The sequence below is a fragment of the Babylonia areolata genome, chromosome 28 (assembly GCF_041734735.1).
Source record: "Babylonia areolata isolate BAREFJ2019XMU chromosome 28, ASM4173473v1, whole genome shotgun sequence".
NCBI classification, from domain to species: Eukaryota; Metazoa; Mollusca; class Gastropoda; order Neogastropoda; family Buccinidae; genus Babylonia; species Babylonia areolata.
The window spans coordinates 25780485-25802279 of NC_134903.1; the positions used below are offsets into that span (position 1 = coordinate 25780485).

Here is a 21795-nt window from a genome sequence, read left to right on the forward strand (position 1 = left end):
CTAAGCGCGTTGGGTTACGCTGCTGGTCAGGTATCTGCTTGGCAGATGTGGTGCAGCGTATATGGATTTGTCCGAACGCAGTGACGCCTCCCTGAGCTACTGATACTGATACTGTGCAGTGTCTGTTTCCTTTTGTCTTGTTATCAGCCGTCCTAAGTGTGCACACAGAACATTCTCTGAAGCGGTTTTCGCTGGACGCTTCTTCGAGTTCTGTGTTGGCTTGGAGTTGATTGAGTGTAACTTTACTGCGGCTGATTTTGGCTGTTTTATTAGTCAAGTTTCTGTGTGTGGTTGAATAAATTTATGTGAACTTGAAATATATTTTTTTTTGTCTGTGTTTGTGTTGTCTGGGTGTCAGTGCTGGGAAGGTGGTTACCTGTCCGCTCTTATAGGGCGTGACAGCATGTGTGTGTGTTCGTGTATGTGTGCGCGCGCGTATGTACGTGCAAGTGTGTGTGTTTATTGTGGGAGCTGGTGGGAGGGGGAGGAAAAGTATGTGTGTGTGTGTGTGTGCGTGTGTAATTTGAGGGATCAATGTGCGGGCACCACAGCAAAGAACATGACATGCCTGACTGGGGGATCAAGATTTGTGTGTGTGTGTGTGAGGGAGAGTGAGTAAAGAGAGAGAGAGGGCGTCTGAAATAGTATCTTAAACAATTTAATGACATAGACACCTTTTTCTGTTCATTTATTAAATCAAATAATTTTCCAGTCTGATAAAGTTTCAGATATTCAATTAGCGAATATTCAATCGAAAATAGATAAGCAACTAAAACGAACAAACAAAAAGAGCAAAATAAGAACAAAAGAGAAAATTCAGATGATACTTCAAACAGAAGATGGGGGTAAAAGATTATTTTTTGTTGTTGAATAATGCGGCATTTTCCAACATAGGAAAGTGAAAAACGTAATCATTATTTACCTAAATCTGGTCAACATTTTCTTTCACACACACACACACACACACCCACGGTCCATTTCTGCCACACTTTGGCTCGGACGTATCGACTGCTGGAGAAACACACACACACACACACACACCACACACACTTGTGGGAACGAAGACAATCCTCGGCCTATTTCTTGACCTCTGGGCCTCTACTGCTACAGTTTAAAAAAAAAATTAAAAAAACAAACAAAACCCCAAACAAACCCGAAGATACTCCACAGCTTATTTCGTCCCACCAGCTGTGCATCAACTGCTAGACCTACAACACTTGCGCATCATGATCACGATACCAGTCTATTTCTTCCTGCTGTGTATCACTTCTAAGGTGAACAGAAAAAACAACAACCCAAAATGGGTACAGCCATCTGGGAACAAAATCAATATTCCTCGGCATATTTCTTCCAGTTGTGCGTCCGTTAAACTGCAAACAGTCAAAAGACACAATTCCGTGGAAACACACACACCCACACCCACACCCACACCCACACGAACCAACAACAACAAAAACCCCAAACAACCCACAGCCTATCTCTTGCCACTGTACGTAACAAACTGTCACTGTTTTATCGTCGCATCCGATTGACTATACATGCTCAGCTTGACAACGGTGAAAAGACACAGACATTTTGGGGGACAAAAACTGTCTACATCTGGTACAAGTAAAATAAAAAAAAATAAATAAAAAAAGGGAAAATAAAATAAGGCCACGAAAATTTGTATAAAATGTAACTCTCGTGGAAGGTCACGCACATCTTGACCCCCACAACAGTGAAAAGACAAGACACAACAGTGAAAAGACACAACAGTGAAAAGACACAACAGTGAAAAGACAAGACACAACAGTGAAAAGACACAACAGTGAAAAGACACAACAGTGAAAAGACACAACAGTGAAAAGACAAGACACAACAGTGAAAACGCAGATATTTTGGTGACCAAAACTGTCTTCAACTGGTACAGTTAACAGTAGTAGAAGTATATATATATAAAAAAAAAAGTATTACAAAACAAAAACTCGGTGCACAGCCTCTACTCGTGGCTGTCTCCAGGCGGCACGTAACTCCCGTGGAAGGTCACGGGCATCCTGACCCCTTGTGGAGCGACTGCACGTGCCAGCTCCTGGAAGGAGGCAGCGTCCAGAATGACCAGGAAAGACCTCAGGCCTTCCCGGGTGGGCAGCACAGGTGACAGAACCACACCTGCACGGTGGGACACACACACACACACACACACAACACACACATCGATACATACTTGACATTCAGGAGAAGGCCGCAATGTTTGTTTCTATCTCTTTCTGTCTGTCTCTCTGTCTCTATTCATTTGTCTAGCAATCGATCTATCTGTTTTTCTTTCTACCTTCCCCCCTTCCTTCCCTCTCAATCTATCTCTCTATCTCTGTTTATTTGTCTAGCAATCGATCTGTCTGTCTTTCTATCTACCTTCCTCTTTCCCTTCCCTTTCATCAAAACAATCACTCTGCCCTAAGACTGACCACGCATTTTCTTTCTTTCTTTCTCTCTTCCCTTTCATTCCTTCCTTCACTCTGGTGCTTCACTCTTTATGGCTCCTTGACTGGCCACAGACAGAGAGAGAGACAGAGAGAGCGAGAGAGATTCTTTCTTTTTCTTTTCTTTGTTTTTAATTCATAAAGATGTTTTTATTTCAGAAAACAAGGACAACAAACAAACACTTGCACACAAAAAAGGAGAGGGGGATGGAGGGTGGGGGGAAGAGATGTATCAATGAAGGCGGGGGGGGGGGGGGGGGGGGGGCTGAAGGAAGACAACGAAGAAAGGACCCACTGAATTCTCTCCCAGGAGATAACCCTTTCTTTGGATCCACCACCATGGATCAGAGGCAGTTTCTTTCGGAGACAGTTACTGTCTTTCTTTTCTGTCTTTGCTCTCTCTCTCTCTCCCTCTCTTTCACCTGTCTATCAATCTATCAGTCTACGCATCCATCTATCGATCTATCTATCCGTTCGTTCTATGTATGTATGTATGTATCGTTCTCTCGTTCTGTCCATCATTCTATCTATTTATCCGTCTTGTCTGTCTGTCTGTCTTTGTTTCTACATTACCCCCCCTTTCCTTTCCTTCACTGTGTAGTTACCTTTATTATCTCCCGTGGCACCAGACCTTTATTATCTCCCGTGGCACCAGGGCTGGCCACAACTACTTTCTTCCCTTCTTCCTTCCTTTCTTCATTCATTCCATCATGTCTTCCTCCCTTCCTACCCTGTTCACCCCTTCACTGTGAATTTAGTTGCCTTGGTTCTCCTCTGTGGCGACAGGGCTGGCCAGGATACAGTTATTTTCTTTCCCTCTTCATTTCTTTATTCACTCCATCATTCTGTCTTCCCCTCTCCCTTCCCTCTTCATTGTTTCATTGTGACGCAAGTTACCTTGGTTCTTTTGTGTTGCCCCAGAGCTGGCCACGAAGACAGTTCCTTCCTTTCTTCCTTCCTTCCTTTATTCACTCCATCATTCTGTCTTCTTCCCTTCCTTCCCTGTGCCATAAGTTACCTTGGCAGTTACTTTCTTCTTTCCTTTATTCCTTATTTCCTTCCTTCCTTCCTGCCCTGTTCATTGCTTTACCTTGGTCCTTTCGTGTTGCCCCATTGCTGGCCACGAGACAATTCCTTCCCTCCTTCCTTCCTCCCTCCCTCCCTTCCTTCCTGCCTTGCTCGTTGCTTTACCTTGGTCCTCCTGTGTCGCCCCAGGGTTGGCCAGGAAGACAATTACATCCTTTCTTCCTTCCTTCCTTTATTCATTCCACCATTTTGTCTTCCTCCCTTCCCTGTGCCATAAGTTACCTTGGTAGTTACTTTCTTCTTTCCTTTATTCCTTATTTCTTTCCTTCCTTCCTTCCTTCCTGCCCTGTTCATTGCTTTACCTTGGTCCTTTCGTGTTGCACCATAGCTGGCCACCAAGACAGTTCCTTCCCTCCTTCCTTCCTTCCTTCCTGCCTTGCTCGTTGCTTTACCTTGGTCCTCCTGTATTGCCCCTGGGCTGGCCAGGAAGACAATTACACCCTTCCTTCCTTTCATCTTTCCTTTATTCATTCCACCATTCTGTCTTCTTCCCTCCCTTCCCTGTGACGAAAGTTACCTTGGTTCTCCTGTGTCGCCCTGGGGCTGGCCACGAAGACAGTTCCTTCCCTCCTTCCTTCCTTCCTCACTCCCTCCCTCCCTTCCTTTCTTCCTTCCTTCCTGCCTTGCTCGTTGCATTACCTTGGTCCTCCTGTATCACCCTGGGGATGGCCAGGAAGACAATTACATCCTTCCTTCCATCTTTTCTTTATTCATTCCACCATTCTGTCTTCCACTCTTCCTTCCCTGTGATGTTAGTTACCTTGGTCCTCCCGTGTCGCCCCAGGGTTGGCCAGGAAGACAATTACATCCATCCTTCCTTCCTTCCATCTTTCCTTTATTCATTCCACCATTCTGTCTTCCTCCCTTCTCTGTGACGTAAGTTACCTTGGTCCTCCTGTGTCGCCCCGGGGCTGGCCACGAAGACAGGCTCCCCAGTCAGGTAGCCCTCCTCTGGCTCCCACGATGTCTGCTTCCTCTCCTCAAGGTCCAGCTTGACCAGCTGGGGGAGGGGCAGGGAGGGTGAATGATAATGACAATGATTGTGATGATGATGATGATGATGATGATGACGACGATGATGATACTACTACAGCTGATAATCATCATCATCATCATCATCATCCTAATTATAACAATGGTAATAATGATAATGACAGTGATGATGATGATAACAATCATCATCCTCATCATCATAACAACAGTAGTAATGACAATGATAGTGATGATGATGAAGATGATGGTGATATTCATGATGATGCTTGGGGACAATGATCATGATGGTGATAATGATGATGATGATAACAATAATCATCATCATCATCATAACAACAGTAGTAATACTAATGATAGTGATGACGATGAAGATGATGGTGATATTGATGGTGATGCTGGGGGACAATGATCATGATGGTGATAATGATGATGATAACAATCATCATCATCATCATAACAACAGTAGTAATGATAATGATAGTGATGACGATGAAGATGATGGTGATATTGATGATGATGCTGGGGGACAATGATCATGATGGTGATAATGATGATGATGATAACAATCATCATCATCATCATCATAACAACAGTAGTAATACTAATGATAGTGATGACGATGAAGATGATGGTGATATTGATGATGATGCTGGGAGGCAGGGAGGAGTGAATTATAATGGCAATGGTTGTGATAATAATAATAATAATAAAAATAAAAAAAAAAATAATGATACTACTACTACTACTAATTATCATCATCATCATCATCATCATCAGAGCAAAAGTAGTGATAATAATGATAGTGATGATGGTGATGATGGTGACATTGATGATGATGATGATGATGCATCATTACTACTACTACTACTACTGCTATTACTACTACTACTTCTACTACGGTTTGTAATGGTTCTTCCTCCAGTGCTGACTGTCTGCTATTGTTTCTATAACTACTATTATGTTCGTAAATACTCACATTTGACTCTAAATTAGGTAAATGGATAAATAAATAAATAAATAAATAAATACATACAAGAATGAAGGAATGAACGAACAAACAAACAAAAATCATATAGACAGATACATAGATAGATAGAGAGACAGACGGACAAACTGATAGACAGATCGATAGACAGACTGAGACAGACAGAGATCGATAACAGAGTAAATAAAAACGAGCCACCGTAGCGAAGTGGTTAGCGTCGCGGAACGACGGCTGGGAGGCTCTGGGTTCGAATCCCAGCGGGGGTGGGTTTTTGGCCCGCGGCCGGCTCCTGCTCAGAGCTGAGTGTGCTGTAGGCTTAAATGGGAAGACTGGGACCACACAGTCGAGTGTCATCCACTTCACGGATGCGTCTTTGGGTGTGTTGCTCTAATTACCTGACCAACACTGCAAGTGTCTGTATCTCTCAGGCCTGGTAAACGCCGGTGTGCCACTATGACAGGAAGTGTAGAGTACAGCCTTGTCACATCAGCCCAAACCTGAACGGACCTCCACAGCAGCATCGTCCTCCTGCTGCTCCTGCTCTTCCTTCTTCATCTTCAATATAAAAGTCCCAAATATGTCACCTTTCATGCCCTGCTCTCATGGTGACCTCAGTTTCGATACCCCTCCACATCTGTGCTTGGGGTGAGTCCTGTCAATGTCTTCAGAGTCGCCAGACTTATGGGGGACTGTTGTAGGAGGGACGTGGTGGCGGTCTCCACTCCACTCCACTCAGTCTGGCTCCGCGACTAAGCCATTATTGTCGTCAGTAGGGGGCTTAGTACGTGGTGTCCTTAGTACGTTGAATCAAAACAGGCACTACTGAATACCACCGAGGAGATTCAACAGCAGTGCAGGGTCTCCTCTGGTGTGTAGCCTCCTGGCGACCTAACATCGATAAATCCCTGTGGACTGCCGGCACTGGGACTGTGACAGACGAACCCGGGTGTGGCTGTGTATGGGGGACTCGGAATGAGCGGCGTGGGAGTAATGCCACTGAAATGGTGCAGATGATGGGGCAGTAAAGGAAAAAAAAAGACAAGGAAGGGCAAAATAAATTGAATGAGTCAGTAGCATGTACATAATACGTATATATATATATATATTTATCTATTTATGTGTGTGTGTGTGATATGACAATGATAAGTACTTTTTATCCTTCAATGTTATATCATTAAGGCGTGTGTGCAGTACTGAAGTGATAATCATTACTTTAGGGTTTTCATATCATGTAGATACCATCAGTGCATGCTGGACTTAAGCGATAATCATTATCATCTTTTTTTAAATATCTATTTGTTTCGTCTTTTAAAATCTTTTCTTATTTTCATGTACAGCACATGTGGTTTAGCGTATATGGATCAGTCCACACACTTTGACACGTCCTTGAAACTGAAACTGAAGCTATGATTACTTTAGGGCTGTCTACAAAGACACGTGTACCGTACACATAGTGGTTACTTTAGGGCTGTCTACAAAGACACGTGTACCGTACAAATAGTGGTTACTTCAGGGCTGTCTACAAAGACATGTGTACCGTACACATAGTGGTTACTTTAGGGCTGTCTTCAAAGACATGTGTACCGTACACATAGTGGTTACTTCAGGGCTGTCTACAAAGACACGTGTAGCGTACACATAGTGGTTACTTCAGGGCTGTCTACAAAGACACGTGTAGCGTACACATAGTGGTTACTTTAGGGCTGTCTACAAAGACACGTGTAGCGTACACATAGTGGTTACTTCAGGGCTGTCTACAAAGACACGTGTGCCGTACACATAGTGGTTACTTTAGGGCTGTCTACAAAGACACGTGTACCGTACACATAGTGGTTACTTTAGGGCTGTCTACAAAGATATGTGAACCGTACACATAGTGGTTACTTCAGGGCTGTCTACAAAGACACGTGTACCGTACACATAGTGGTTACTTTAGGGCTGTCTACAAAGACACGTGTAGCGTACACATAGTGGTTACTTCAGGGCTGTCTACAAAGACACGTGTGCCGTACACATAGTGGTTACTTTAGGGCTGTCTACAAAGACACGTGTACCGTACACATAGTGGTTACTTTAGGGCTGTCTACAAAGATATGTGAACCGTACACATAGTGGTTACTTCAGGGCTGTCTACAAAGACACGTGTACCGTACACATAGTGGTTACTTTAGGGCTGTCTACAAAGACACGTGTAGCGTACACATAGTGGTTACTTCAGGGCTGTCTACAAAGACACGTGTGCCGTACACATAGTGGTTACTTTAGGGCTGTCTACAAAGACACGTGTAGCGTACACATAGTGGTTACTTCAGGGCTGTCTACAAAGACACGTGTGCCGTACACATAGTGGTTACTTTAGGGCTGTCTACAAAGACACGTGTAGCGTACACATAGTGGTTACTTTAGGGCTGTCTACAAAGACACGTGTACCGTACACATAGTGGTTACTTCAGGGCTGTCTACAAAGACATGTGTACCGTACACATAGTGGTTACTTTTGGGCTGTCTACAAAGACATGTGTACCGTACACATAGTGGTTACTTCAGGGCTGTCTACAAAGACACGTGTACCGTACACATAGTGGTTACTTCAGGGCTGTCTACAAAGACATGTGTACCGTACACATAGTGGTTACTTCAGGGCTGTCTACAAAGACATGTGTACCGTACACATAGTGGTTACTTTTGGGCTGTCTACAAAGACATGTGTACCGTACACATAGTGGTTACTTTAGGGCTGTCTACAAAGACACGTGTACCGTACACATAGTAATTACCTGAGGGTTGTCAGTGAAGATACGGGTGCCGTAAACATATCGGTATTTCTGGGCGTTCACTTCGTCATAGTTGATCCTGGGCAGTTCCATCACCACCCCTCCTGCGGAAGGCACGGTTCACATGTATGGTCTGTCCACATTCTGGCTGTCTGGCTGTCTATACTGCTGTCTGTGTGGCTGCCTGTCTGTCTCTAGCTATCACACACACACACACACACACACACACACACACACACACTCACACACACATACATTCGTACGCATGAAACACCCATACACAAACTCACGCACACACACATACACACACACACGCATACATACACACACACAGACACACTGACAAACACATAAACACACATACACACACACACATGCACACACACACACACACACATTGGTAAACACACACACACACACACACACACACACACACACGCACGCACACGCACACACACAAAGTGACGTCAGAGTGACGTCATGTACCTTCAATGATGTAATCGGGGGTCAGGAATATCGTACCGTCACTCCTCTTCACAGCAGTCGCCTTGGTGTAGGTCAAGGTCACTAGATTGACCCCCTTCTCCACCTACCAATACACAGACACAGACACCCCCCACCCCCCAAACAACAACAACAACAACAAACAAACCACACACACACACAGACACACACACACACACACACACCACACACAAGCGCGCGTGCGCACAACCAAGACACAGTTGAAGGCTGTATAATTGTGCTAAGAAAGACTTGGTAAATGTTTCCCCCTTTTTTCTGTAACATTATTGATTGATTACAGACAGGAGCCAAACGTACAGTCAATCTATTTTTGATAATGTTTTTTCACTTCTGATTAAACACATACAATTGTGTTTGAGAAGAAAAAGAACTTTGAAACGGGACTTTTCTTGAACATATAACTCCCAGGAAACGGGATTCTTAAAGTAAAATTATGTATTTGTTTTCGTAACGATCTCTCTCAAATTAGTCATCAATACTGATTCATGCAGACACTGAGCATGAATGATCAAGACTGCTTAATCTCTTTCATGTGAGAAAAGCCCAGCTACAGTTGTGATTAAAAAATGCTATTGTTTGACGTTAAAAGGGATTTAAAACCAGTTTATGTGATGCAGAACATATAATTTACACATGTTAAAGGTGATTTAAACTAAAACATGTAACTCATTTTTATTAGATGAAATATAGGAATCTTACAAACGTTAAAGGGGACTTACACTGGATTAAAAAAACCACCAGTTTTATTAAGTAAAAGGCATGCAGTCACATACTTAGAGTTTTAACTGCAATCTTAAACCCAGTACTCAAATCTTAAGTCCAGAATTGTGAAATAAATGGCATATAAGTTACACACATTTAAAGGGGATTTAAACTCAATTTTTAAACATAATTTTATGAGACAAAAGACATGTTAGTTATACAATTAAAAGGGATCTAAACTCATTTTATAACTCAGTCTAAAAGATATGTAACTTTTTACACGTTAGACGGTGACTTAAAGTAAATTTTTAGACCCAGTTTCATGATACACAATACATGTAAATCAAGTACACGTTAATTGGGGCTTAAACACACTTGTATGAGATAAAAGACACGTCCATCACACACGTTAAAAGGGATTTAAAAAATAATTTTATGCGATGCATGGCATGTAAGACAAACATGTTGAATGTTAAGATAAAAGACACATAAATTACACATACTACATGAGACTTAAACCTAATTCCAGGAAACAACAGACGCTTAAGTTACCCCGTAAAAGGGGCCTTTCATCCGATTTCATGAGACAAAAGACACATAAAGTACACAAGTTAGAGGGGCCCGAACCCAATTTTAAGAGACAAAAGAAACGTAAATTACACACGTTAAAGGGGACTTAAACAATTTTACGAGATGAAAGACAAGTTAGTTACACATATTAAAGGGGCCTTAGACTCAATTTTTAAAGATAAAATACCTGAAACTTACACGCGTTAAAGGGGACTTAAAGATAAGACAAGTAAGTAACACACGTTAATTTAAAGGGGACTGAAACTCAATTCTATTAGATAAGACATGTAATTACACATGTTAAAGGGGGTTAAACTCAATTTCATGAAATAAAAGCCATATAAGTTACACACGTTAAAGGGGACCTAAACTCATTTTTTATAGATACAATACATGGAAAATAAACACGTGAATTAAAGGGGACTTAAACACAATAACGAGCTCACCTGGTCCACAGACAGCGGCAGCACGTATCTCCGGAAGTTGGGCGTGGACGTCACTTTACCCTCGGGGTCCAGTTTGTGCAGGTACAGGTCGTCGATAATGTCCAGGTCTCTGTAACCTACGAAGTCCACCACCAGCTGACCCTGGTCCTCGAAACAGTTGACGAAGTGGAAGGTGAAGGCCGTCTCCGCGCGGTACTTGGCGCTGACCTCTCGGTTGTCTGAACGCCGGATGACGCGAAAGACCAGCTGTTTGGAGGAGAATACGACATAATATGATGCGATACGATACGACAGGCTACGATGCGATACGATACAATACGATGCGATGCGATACGATACGATACGACACGATACGGATATGATACGATGCGACACGATACGATACGATACGGTACGGTACGATACGATACGATACGGTACGGTACGATACGATACGATAGGGTAGGATACGGTACGGTACGGTAGGATACGGTACGGTACGGTAGGATACGATACGATACGGTAGGATACGGTACGGTACGATACGATACGTGTACGGTAGGATACGATACGATACGGTAGGATACGGTACGGTAGGATACGATACGATACGGTAGGATACGGTACGGTACGGTAGGATACGATACGATACGGTATGGTACGGTAGGATACGATACGATACGGTACGGTACGGTACGGTACGGTACGATACGATACGATACGGTGCGGTGCGGTACGGTACGGTACGGTACGATACGGTGCGGTGCGGTCGACGCGACGTGATGCGATGCGATGCGATACAATACAACCAACCAACCAGCCAACCAACAAATCAACTAAATAACTAACCAACCAAGCAACCAATTAACTAACTGAAAAAAAAGGAAACAACAACAACAAACCCTCTTCCTTTAGTGTTTGCTGTAGTTGTTGAAGACAGTAATAACAGAGAAATGACTGACTGACTGAATAAATAGATAAACAAACAAACAAATAAATAAACGAATAAGTAAAATAGATAAATAAATAAATGATTTTTCATCTTCTTCGTTCGTGGGCTGCAACTCCCACATTCACTTGCATGTACACCAGTGGGCTTTTTAAGTGAATGACCGTTTTTACCCCCGCCATGTAGGCAGCCGTACTCCATTTTCGGGGGCAAATAAATGAATAAATAAATAAATAAATAACTGAATAAACGAATGCATGAAAATCTGCACCTCTTCCTCGGGGTATTTGCTGAAGTTGTCGTGGGGCGACGCCTGTCGCCAGTTGTTGGTCAGGAACTTGATGCTGCTCATGGCGATTGGCTGCTCCAGGATGACGAAATGGTCACGTGACATGCCGAAGCTGTGGTTGTAGCCAATGGAGAACTTCCAGCGTGACATCAGCGAAGCCAGCAGCTCGGCACCAGGAACGGCTTTGGCGTCTGATTGGTGGTTTAAACGGTTTATTTGCTTATTTATTTATCTATTTGTTTGTTTGTTTGTATATGTATGTATTTATTCATTCAATTAATCATTTAAATATCTATCAATTCCTTCCTTCCTGAAATTCCTTCCTTCATTCCTTTATTTGTTTATCCACTCCTTCCTTCAAATATTCATGTATTTTATCTGTCTATTTATTTATTTACTTATTTATTCTTTCCTTCCTTCCTTCCTCACTTCCTTTATCTATTTAGTTATTCGCTTATTTATTTATTTATTCATTCATGAATGGATGAATGAAGAGGTAAATAATTTATTTATTTATCATAATTATGTTAAACATGTCGATTTCAGTTGGGCATCAAGTCCTCCAAAACATAAAAGTCCCGTCGTAATATACACACGTACGAGAACACTTTATTATATCTATAAGAGAACTAGTTGATACGTTTGCTAATAAAAAGGCGACACATGAAAAACAACAAAAACCATTACACATACATTCACAGACAAATAAAAAGTCTTAACTTGCTCCCACGTTTCGAAATTTCACTGATTTATAACACATGCATGGTCAACACTGCACAAGCCCACATAAAACATTTATGAGATCAGTCATGTAGTCTGCGTAAACCCCAAATCAGTGATAACAGTCAAGAAAAAACACACATAATAATTACAGATATTAATAAATGAATCAGTAAATAACACGAAAATAAAATAAAGGGGAGAATAAAATGTGTCGAACCACCCCGGGCATACATACACTTGATGTGTACTGAATATACACCGCCGACAATATCTGCCGCACTGCGACAACAAATGGTGCGAGTCGGCACATACTGTCGCCGTCGACAATCATAGTGATGGCCTAGAGGTAACGCGTCCGCCTAGGAAGCGAGAGAATCTGTGCGCGCTGGTTCGAATCACGCCACAGCCCCCGAAATTTTCTCCCCCTCCACTAGACCTTGAGTGGTGGTCTGGACGCTAGTCATTCGGATGAGACGATAAACCGAGGTCCCGTGTGCAGCATGCACTTAGCGCACGTAAAAGAACCCACGGCAACAAAAGGGTTGTTCCTGGCAAAATTCTGTCGAAAAATCCACTTCAATAGGAAAAACAAATGAAACTGCACACAGGAAAAAAAAAAAAAAAAAATGGGTGGCGCTGTAGTATGGCGACGCGCTCTCCATGGGGACAGCAGCCTGAATTTCACACAGAGAAATCTGTTGTGATAAAAAGAAATACAAATACAAATACAAATACAAATATGCACGGCGACGATATATTCGATAACATCTTTCTCTCCACCCCCTCTTTCTCTGTGGTTCTTTCTCGGTCTCTCTCTCTCTCCCTCCTTCTATTGTCCCCACCCCCATCTCTTTCCTGTCCTCCCTCTCTCTCCCTCCCCACTCTCTCCTCCATCTCTCCATCTCCCCCCTCTCTCTTTTCTTCAGTCCTTCTTCCCCCTTTCCCTCTCTCGCCCCTGTCTCCCCCCCCCCCCCGTTTCTCTATCCCTCCCCTTTCTTTTTACCTCCCTCCCCTCTTCCTCTCTCCCCCCCTCTCTCCACCCTACTCTCTCTTACCCACTCTCACCCCATCCGCCCCCTCTCCCTCCCTCCCCCACCCCCCTCACTCACCAGGGCTGTCAGTGAGGGAGGGTTGACGGCAGTTCCCAGGTTGTACGTGTTGCCCTTCCCTATCTCTCCCTCCCTCTCTCCCTCACCATATATAACCCCCTCTCCCTCCCATCCCCTCTCTCTCGCCCCCTCTCTCTCTTCCCCCCTCTCTCTCTCTCACCAGGGCTGTCAGCGAGGGGAGGGGGAATCTTGACGATGTTGTAGTTGCGGGGAGGGTTGAAGGCGGTACCCAGGTTGTACATGTTGCCCTCCCGGTCAAAGTGGGGGTGTGCCGTGGACATGTGCACAGCGATCCTGTCGGTCAGAGTCTCCTGTCCGGACAAAAACACCACAGTCACGTGACAGTCAGCCCGACATAAACACCACAGTCACGTGACAGCCGGACAAAAACAACAGTCACGTGACAGTCTGCCCGACATAAACACCACAGTCACGTGACAGTCAACATAAACACCACAGTCACGTGACAGTCAACATAAACACCACAGTCACGTGACAGTCAGCCCGACATAAACACCACAGTCACGTGACAGCGCGACATAAACACCACAGTCACGTGACAGCCCGACATAAACACCACAGTCACGTGACAGTCCGACATAAACACCACAGTCACGTGACAGAGAACTCGTATAAGCCAAGGACTACTACTACTAGTACTACTACTACTACTACAGCCATGAGTGAAACAGACTAACCCTGCATTCCTTGAGCAAGGACTCAGCATGAACTCGTACAAGCCAAGGACTACTACTACTACTCCTACTTCTACTACTGCTACTACTACAGCCATGTAGTGAAACAGACTAACCCTGCCTTCCGTGAGCAAGGTCTCGGGGTGGACGTGCACGAGCCAAGGTGTCTCCGTCATGGCGTACAGCCTGTCCCCGTGCGGCACGATGTTCACGAGCACGTTGTCTGTCCATTCCGCGGGGTCCTTGGGCTTGAAGAACGTCATCAGTCTGTGGGTCAAACACACACACACACACACATGTACACAGTTACACACACACGACACGCACACGCGCAACACACACACACACACACACACCGCACCAGAGAGAGAGAGAGAACGAACGAAAATTTTGTTTCCCAGGACATTGAGATAAGCATAGTAACATAATAAAAAAAGAAACGCAAATGAACACACACACACACACACACACACACACAGATAGAAAGAGAGAGAGAAAAACGCCCAATTCACCAAGATGCCTTTACACGGGAGAGAGAGAGGGAGAGATAGACAGAGAGAGAGAGAGAGAGACAGAGAAAGAGAAAGAAAGAGAGAGACAGAGAAAGAGAAAGAAAGAGAAAGAGAGACACAGAGAGAGAGGCCCAACTCCCCAAGATGCCTTTACACGGGTGACAGAGAGAGAGGTGGAAAGAGAGAGAGAGAGAGAGAGAGAGAGAGAAAGAAAGAGAGAGACAGAGAAAGAGAAAGAAAGAGAGAGAGAGACAGAGAAAGAGAAAGAAAGAGAAAGAGAGACACAGAGAGAGAGGCCCAACTCCCCAAGATGCCTTTACACGGGTGACAGAGAGAGAGGTGGAAAGAGAGAGAGAGAGAGAGAGAGAGAGAGACAGAGACAGAGACAGAGAGAGATACGGATACGGATGTTTTATTCAATATAGGCCATGGCCCCTCATGAAGGGGTGGTGTAAACAAACATGACAGAGGAAATACGAGTATATTCAGATATGTAACATAACACAGTTCTAACCTGAAAATGAGAAAAAAAGTCATTATCTGCATTTAGTCTTATTCACATAGAATAACAAAAAAAGAGGAAAAATAGCACACACTCAACTGCATGTTGTATTTCTAATCTTAAAGGCTTTATACAGAGAGAGAGAGAGAGAGAGAGAGAGAGAGAGAGAGAGAGAGAGAGAGACAGACAGACAGACAGACAGAGACAGAGACAGAGAAAGTAACAAACGCCCACCTCCCCAAGATGCCTTTACACGGGTCAGGAGTGTGGTACGTCCCGAACTGCGAGGACACCAGCCGGTTGGCCTTGACCGACCTTACGTAGGTGTCAGTGTCAAGGACGCGCGAGGTGTAGGTGACCTTCTTGCCCCCTCGGGTCACGTGGAAGCGGTGAAGGACGCAGAAGCCGTCGAACAGATGCTTCATCACCTTGTCGCCGACCTTGAAGATTCCAGACCCGTTCCGGTAGAGAGATCCCTCCAGCCAGGGGGGGATTTCACCTGGTAGGGATTGGCGGGAATGGTAGAGTTGAGTTCAATGACCTACTGACACTATGACAGCCATGTCCGACTGTGACCATCAGGGGGCAAATTCAAGAGACCATCGCGCCTGCGGGTAAATGTGTACCTGCAGGTAATCTGCCTGAGGCAAGGCAAACTGCCTGAGGGTAAGCAATATCTGGTATTCGGGAACACAAGGACCTACCCAAGGGTTTACCAACCTGATGGCAATTTACCCTTACTAACTGCCAAGGGTGACTGCCGATGAAGAAGGGGTAAATATGGCGGATCATTTTGTAGCTTTTTTCTTTTTTTTTCTTTTTTTTTTTTTAAAGGGCAAACAGGCGTGCTCTCTCGACAGTGTTCTTAACTGTAGTGGGGTGCACAAAAGGGAATCACCAGGAGTTTTAATTATAGACAATGGGTTAGCTCCCTGAATGCACCGTGCATGTCTTGAATACGAAGTTACGTTATCCTTCAAGATAAACTGTACCCGCGGGTCCCTATCATGTCAAGGGTAATTTGCCTCAAGGCAAAATGAAGTTTGTCTTGAATTCGGCCCCAGTACAGCAGGGGAGGTAACTGTTGTCCTGACTATCTGGGCTAGAATTCGATTTTTGTGGAGAGTGCCATGTCCAAGTTATATATATATAATTATATATCCTCACTCTCTCTGGCCTTCAGTTTGGTGACTCAAGAGGAGCGGAGGAGATGATTGTTGTTGTTGGGTGTGTGTTGGGCCAGCATGCGTGTATGAATCACACACACACGCACACACACGCGCACACACGCGCACACACTGATCTCTCTCTCTCTCTCTCTAGTAAACGTTGTAATGTAATCGAAGATGAAAACCATTTTATAAACAATTGTGTCCTTTACAATAACCTGCGGCAAAAACATCTGAACTCTGAAGGTCAATCGTATGTTCACTTGATGAAGAATGGTTCTGTTTACAGTATTCGTAAACTATGCATTTATATATTTAATGCCCTGAAGATACGACAGGAATTCTGTGACAACAATGATGAAAGTTAGAATTAATTTACAATGCACGAGAAGCACTTTTGTTCTACAGGTTAAGTTAGTACGTATTTTACATTTGTGGCTGAGTGATCACCATATTGTGTACTTTTGACCTCTTTCTAGGGGCCCGAAGCCTGGAGATTAAAGTTTTGTTCTTGTTCTCTCTCTCTCTCTCTATATATATATACATGCATGAGTGGGTATGTGTGTGTAGCATATGTGTGCGTATGCACGTGTTCATGTGCGTGCGTGTGTGTAGGGTGTATATATACATGCGTGTGCCTCTGCGTGCATGTGCCATATCGGCGTCATGTCGTCTGTGTGCCGTGTGTGCGCGTGCATAGGTGAATCATTTACTGACGTATACAGAAAATTACAGCAGTGCACACGAACTAGATAGTCGTACTACACGGCAATCGCAGTCGATAGAAAATAACGACCCTGACCTGGGCATGGCACACGAGATTTAAAAAAAAAAATCAAAAAAAAAAATCACTCTCCTGCACTTTGCGTCGCTTTAATGCAGCAGTGATAAAAAGTTGACTTGTCGCTCGGTAAAACTGGTTTCAGCCTGCATCACTGGAAAAATCAGTGCACAGTGACCTGATGTGCAATTGGGGAAGTGAGAAGGTCAACGCAGAGGTGTGTGTGTGTGTGTGTGTGTGTGCGTGTGTGTGTGTGTGTGTGTGTGTGTGTGTGTGTGTGTGTGTGTCTGCGCGAGCGTGTGTGTGTATTCACAAGCTTATCTATGTTCACATGCTTGATCAGTGCGTGTGTGTGTGTGTGTGTGTGTGTGTGCGCGCGCGCGCGCGCGTGTGTGTGCATTCTTACAAATGCGCGCGCGCGTGTGTGTGTGTGTGTGTGTGTGTGTATACATTCTTACTAAATGTGTGTGTGTATATGTGTGTGTGTGTGTGTGTGTGTGCATGTGCATGTGCGCGCGCGCGCGCGCGCGCGTGTGTGTGTGTGGGCATTCTTACTAAATGTGTGTGTGTATGTGTGTTTGTGTGATCAGATTCTTATTTGGTGTGCATAAGCATGGTCTGTGTGTGTGTGTGTGTATGTTTGTGTGTATTTGTGTGTGCATGTATGTGTACGTGTATATTTGTGTATGCGTGTGTGTATGTGTGCGTGTACGTGAATGTCAGTGTGTGCGTGTGTGTGCGTGCGTGAATGTCAGTGTGTGTGTGTGTGTGAATGTCAGTGTGTGTGTGCGTGTGTGTGCGTGCGTGAATGTCAGTGTGTGTGTGCGTGTGTGTGTGCGTGCGTGAATCTCAGTGTGTGTGTGTGTGTGTGTGTGTGTGTGTGTGCGCTCGCGCGGGCGCATATGGTGTGTTCACGTGCGAACAGTCTGCTGAACGATGGTGACAACAACAGCAATGTTTGTCGTGTGCCTCCAGTCTCGCTATTGTTGTATCTGATGTCAAGTTGACTGCAAGGCGGAAGTGAGAAGGTCATCGTTCAGTTGTGCTGCGTGGGTATGAGTGCGCTTGTGTGTGTGTGTGTGTGTGTGTGTGTGTGTCCCCTCCTTATCTCTCTATGTGTCTAATGAAAACTCAACACAGACACAGAGACGCGGGACAGACACAGACACACACACAGACATACAGACACGGCCAGACGCACACACACACACAGACAAAGACATACACAGAGAAACACACACACACACACACAGACACACAAACAGAGGCAATATCCACGATTTTTTTCCCTTCAAGACGAAGTGAGTAGCATTCACGTTCACTCCCGCATCACCCTCCTCCCACCCCCCACCCCCACTCCCATCCACACCCCAACAACAACACTCACCCACGATATCCGTATCAACAGGAGTGTTGGTTGCATTCTCGGCGCTGAAGTTGAAGAAGTCCTGGTTGAATTTGAACCCCTCGTTTTTCACTCCCTCGGCCATGTTGGTTCGTTCTCTTCCGGTCTCGACACTCGGCCTTTCAGTTTCAGTGTGGGAAAGCAGACGACAAATAAGTCCACTGACAGACAGGCGGCAAAACACTCACAACACGCTAATACCGTCGCCACTGCGACCTTGGCGGCAACAATGTAGAGAGGCAGAGAGATACTGGTACTATTTTTACCGTGGTAATTAGGCGCTGAAGGCATGTGCAACACCCACTGAGCTGAATGGCATTACTATTGAGCTCATTGGTCGCAGCGCTGGCTAGTCGGCGTGGCGTGTTGTGGTCGCACTTTTTTTTCTTTTACTGCAGGGGAGATGTTGCGGAGGAAAGGGGGTAGGGGTGGGAGTAGAGTTGAGGCGGTTTTAGTGTTCTCGCACCTTTCCGGATGCGTGTGTGTGTGTGCGTGTGTGTGTGTGTGTGTGTGTGTGTGTTGTGGATGGGGGTCACGGTTTGGGCGTGTGTGTGAGGGGGATGGGGTGAGAGAGAGAGAGAGAGAGAGAGTGTGTGTGTGTGCGCGTTGTGGATTGGGGTGTTTGGGCGTGTGTGTCAGTGTGAGGGGGTTGCCGAGTGGGGGCGGGAGGATAGGGGGTGGCGTGTGTGTGTGTGTGCGCGTGCTCGTGTGTGTGTGTGTGTGTGTGTGTGTGTGTGTGTACATGTGTGCTACAGTGTGGTGAGGGGGGATGGAGGGAGCGTGTGTGTTGGCGCGCGCGTGTGTATATGTCAGTGTGTGTGTTCTTTCTTTAGTTTAATGTCTTTTCACAGGAAAGTGATATCAGACGGGGCAGGGGGGCGGGAGGGGGTCGGGGGGTGGGGGGGTGGGGGTGGGGGTAGGGGGGGGTGAAGGGGGAAGTAGGATATGTGTGTGTGTGCGCATGAGGGTCGGGAGGTTTTGGCGGGTGGGTGGGGGGGGCATGGGGGATCCGGTGGGATGACTGACACACATACATACATATATAAATATATATCTGTAAACAGATAGATGTACATATAGATATAGATATAGTTGGGTTTTTTTTTCTTCATGATGCAGCATTCACACATGATAAAGCTTTTTTTTCTTCTCTTTGTTATTGGCTGATAATGTTGCCTTATTGTTTGAAACTGTCAATAGCTTACAAACACAGTTTGCCTCGTACAGCTTCTGCACAACAGTGAAAAATGAGCATGGATAAAAATAATACCAGAAAGAGAGGTTACTTGGCTGCCAGAGAAAGTTGGATTTAAGATAATGGAGTAGCTATGCCTGTTGTGAATTCATACAAATACCTAGGAATGTATTTCGTGACAAGTTTGAGCTTGGTGGAAGCATGTGGTGACTGTGCATGGTAGCAGAGCTCAAAACGCTTTATTGTGTATTCTGCAGAAATTATATAAGTTGAAAAACGATTACCTGCATAGTCGTCCAGACTTTTTTTTCTTCTTTTTTTTTTCACAATTTCCATCCACGTTACACTATGGTGCTGAGGTACCGGGCCGTTTAGATAACGCAGTGTTTCTTCGTGAAAAAGTTTGTGTTCTCTCCGTCTCTCTCTCTCTGTCTCTCTCTCTCTCTCTATATATATATATGTGTGTGTGTGTGTGTGTGTGTGTGTGTGTACTTTTTGAGTGGGTTTTGTCAACAGAATTTCGCCAGAGGACAACATTTGTGTTGCCTTGGGTTCCTTTTCAGTGCATGCTGACCACGGGACCTCGGTTCATCGTCCCATCCTGAAGACCTGACGCCCAGTTTGATTCCGTCTGAAGTCAAATGTGGGAGAGACAGGGCGAAACCTGGAATCGAACCCATGCCCTCACGGATACCGTGTTGGCAGATAAGCGTCTTAACCACTCTACCACCGGGCCCACACATAGACACACAGTGTAAACCTCGTAGCCATCCATAACAGTGGTCGGAACTTTTGGCGGTCTTGGGAGACAAAAGCAACAGGAAGTGACGTTGATGTATGTCACACGTCACGCGGCCGTGAGGCGGAAGTATGTCACACGTCACATTAATATGCTGACGTACGTCATGAATATGCTGACGTATGGCACGACGAGTGTCACGTGACAGGGACTGTACTGTGGCCCTGTTACATTCCTCAGCCGAAGTACGGCTGCCTGTCAGGGATTGTTGAGGGCGACCACGTTAATTCTACCCCTGGTCCCGCCCTTTCACTGGGCGCCTAGCCCAAAGGTTGGTGGTTCGGGGCAAAATCGTGGAGTGATGGCCTAGAGGTAACGCGCCCGCCTAGGAAGCTGAGAGAATCTGAGCGCGCTTGTTCGAATCACGGCTCAGCCGAAGATATTTTCTCCCCATCCACTGGACCTTGAGTGGTGGTCTGGACGCTAGTCATTCGGATGAGACGATAAACCGAGGTCCCGTGTGCAGCATGCACTTAGCGCACGTAAAAGAACCCACGGGTTGTTCCTGGCAAAATTCTGTAGAAAAATTCACTTCGATAGGAAAAACAAATAAAACTGCACGCAGATCAAAAAGGGGACACGGTGGCGCTGTAGTGTAGCGACGCGCTCTCCCTGGGGAGAGCAGCCCGAATTTCACACAGAGAAATCTGTTGTGATAAAAAGAGAAATACAAATACAAAATACAAATCGGTAAGGTGATGAACTTTGTGAAGTGCGTGCTGCTAAAAACACGGGACCTCGGTTTATGAGATCTTGGTCTCTGACCCGGCCGAGGGTAGGCACTATGTTAGTATCCATGTCATCATCATTATCATCGTCGTCTCCGCCATTCAGGGTCTGGGCTCGAATCCCGCTCTGTCCCCCCACCCCCACCCCCCACCCCACAAGTTTGACTAGAAAATTAAACTGAGCGTCCAGTCATTCGGATGAGACGATAAACCGAGGTCCCATGTGAGCAGCAGTAAGCGCTTGGCTCACTGGAAAAGAACCCATGGCAACAAAACTGGTGTCCTCTACGGCAACATTCTGAAGAAGAAATCCACCCTGATAGATAAACAAATATATATGTATGCACGGAAGGCCTGGCAAAGGTTACGCTGCTGGTCAGGCATCTGTTTGTACATATTTTGTTTTATCGTTCTTCCCAT

General features: G+C 45.1%; 1 protein-coding gene across 1 annotated transcript; it reads right to left on the bottom strand.

Moving 5' to 3' along the window:
- Positions 1–671: 671 nt before the first annotated feature.
- Positions 672–19016, bottom strand: LOC143301943 (retinal Mueller cells isomerohydrolase-like). Its single transcript, XM_076616402.1, has 10 exons — positions 18636–19016; positions 15533–15797; positions 14401–14551; positions 13750–13900; positions 11740–11948; positions 10541–10786; positions 8784–8886; positions 8301–8401; positions 4431–4545; positions 672–2148 (listed from the first exon to the last, which is right to left on the bottom strand). Exons 1-10 carry the CDS (start codon positions 18736–18738, stop codon positions 1979–1981), a joined length of 1614 nt encoding a protein of 537 aa, XP_076472517.1. The 5' UTR covers positions 18739–19016; the 3' UTR covers positions 672–1978.
- Positions 19017–21795: the final 2779 nt, after the last annotated feature.

What these genes read in the sequence shown, in the direction of transcription:
- LOC143301943 (XM_076616402.1), bottom strand. Translation starts at nt 18,738, where the DNA reads ATGGCCGAGGGAGTGAAAAACGAGGGGTTCAAATTCAACCAGGACTTC. An exon ending in GCAAATACCCCGAGGAAGAG is followed by an intron (nt 10,787 to 11,739) that starts GTGCAGATTTTC and finishes TCCTCCAAACAG; the next exon opens with CTGGTCTTTCGCGTCATCCG. An exon ending in GGCGACACAGGAGGACCAAG is followed by an intron (nt 2,149 to 4,430) that starts GTAACTTACGTC and finishes CCCACCGTGCAG; the next exon opens with GTGTGGTTCTGTCACCTGTG.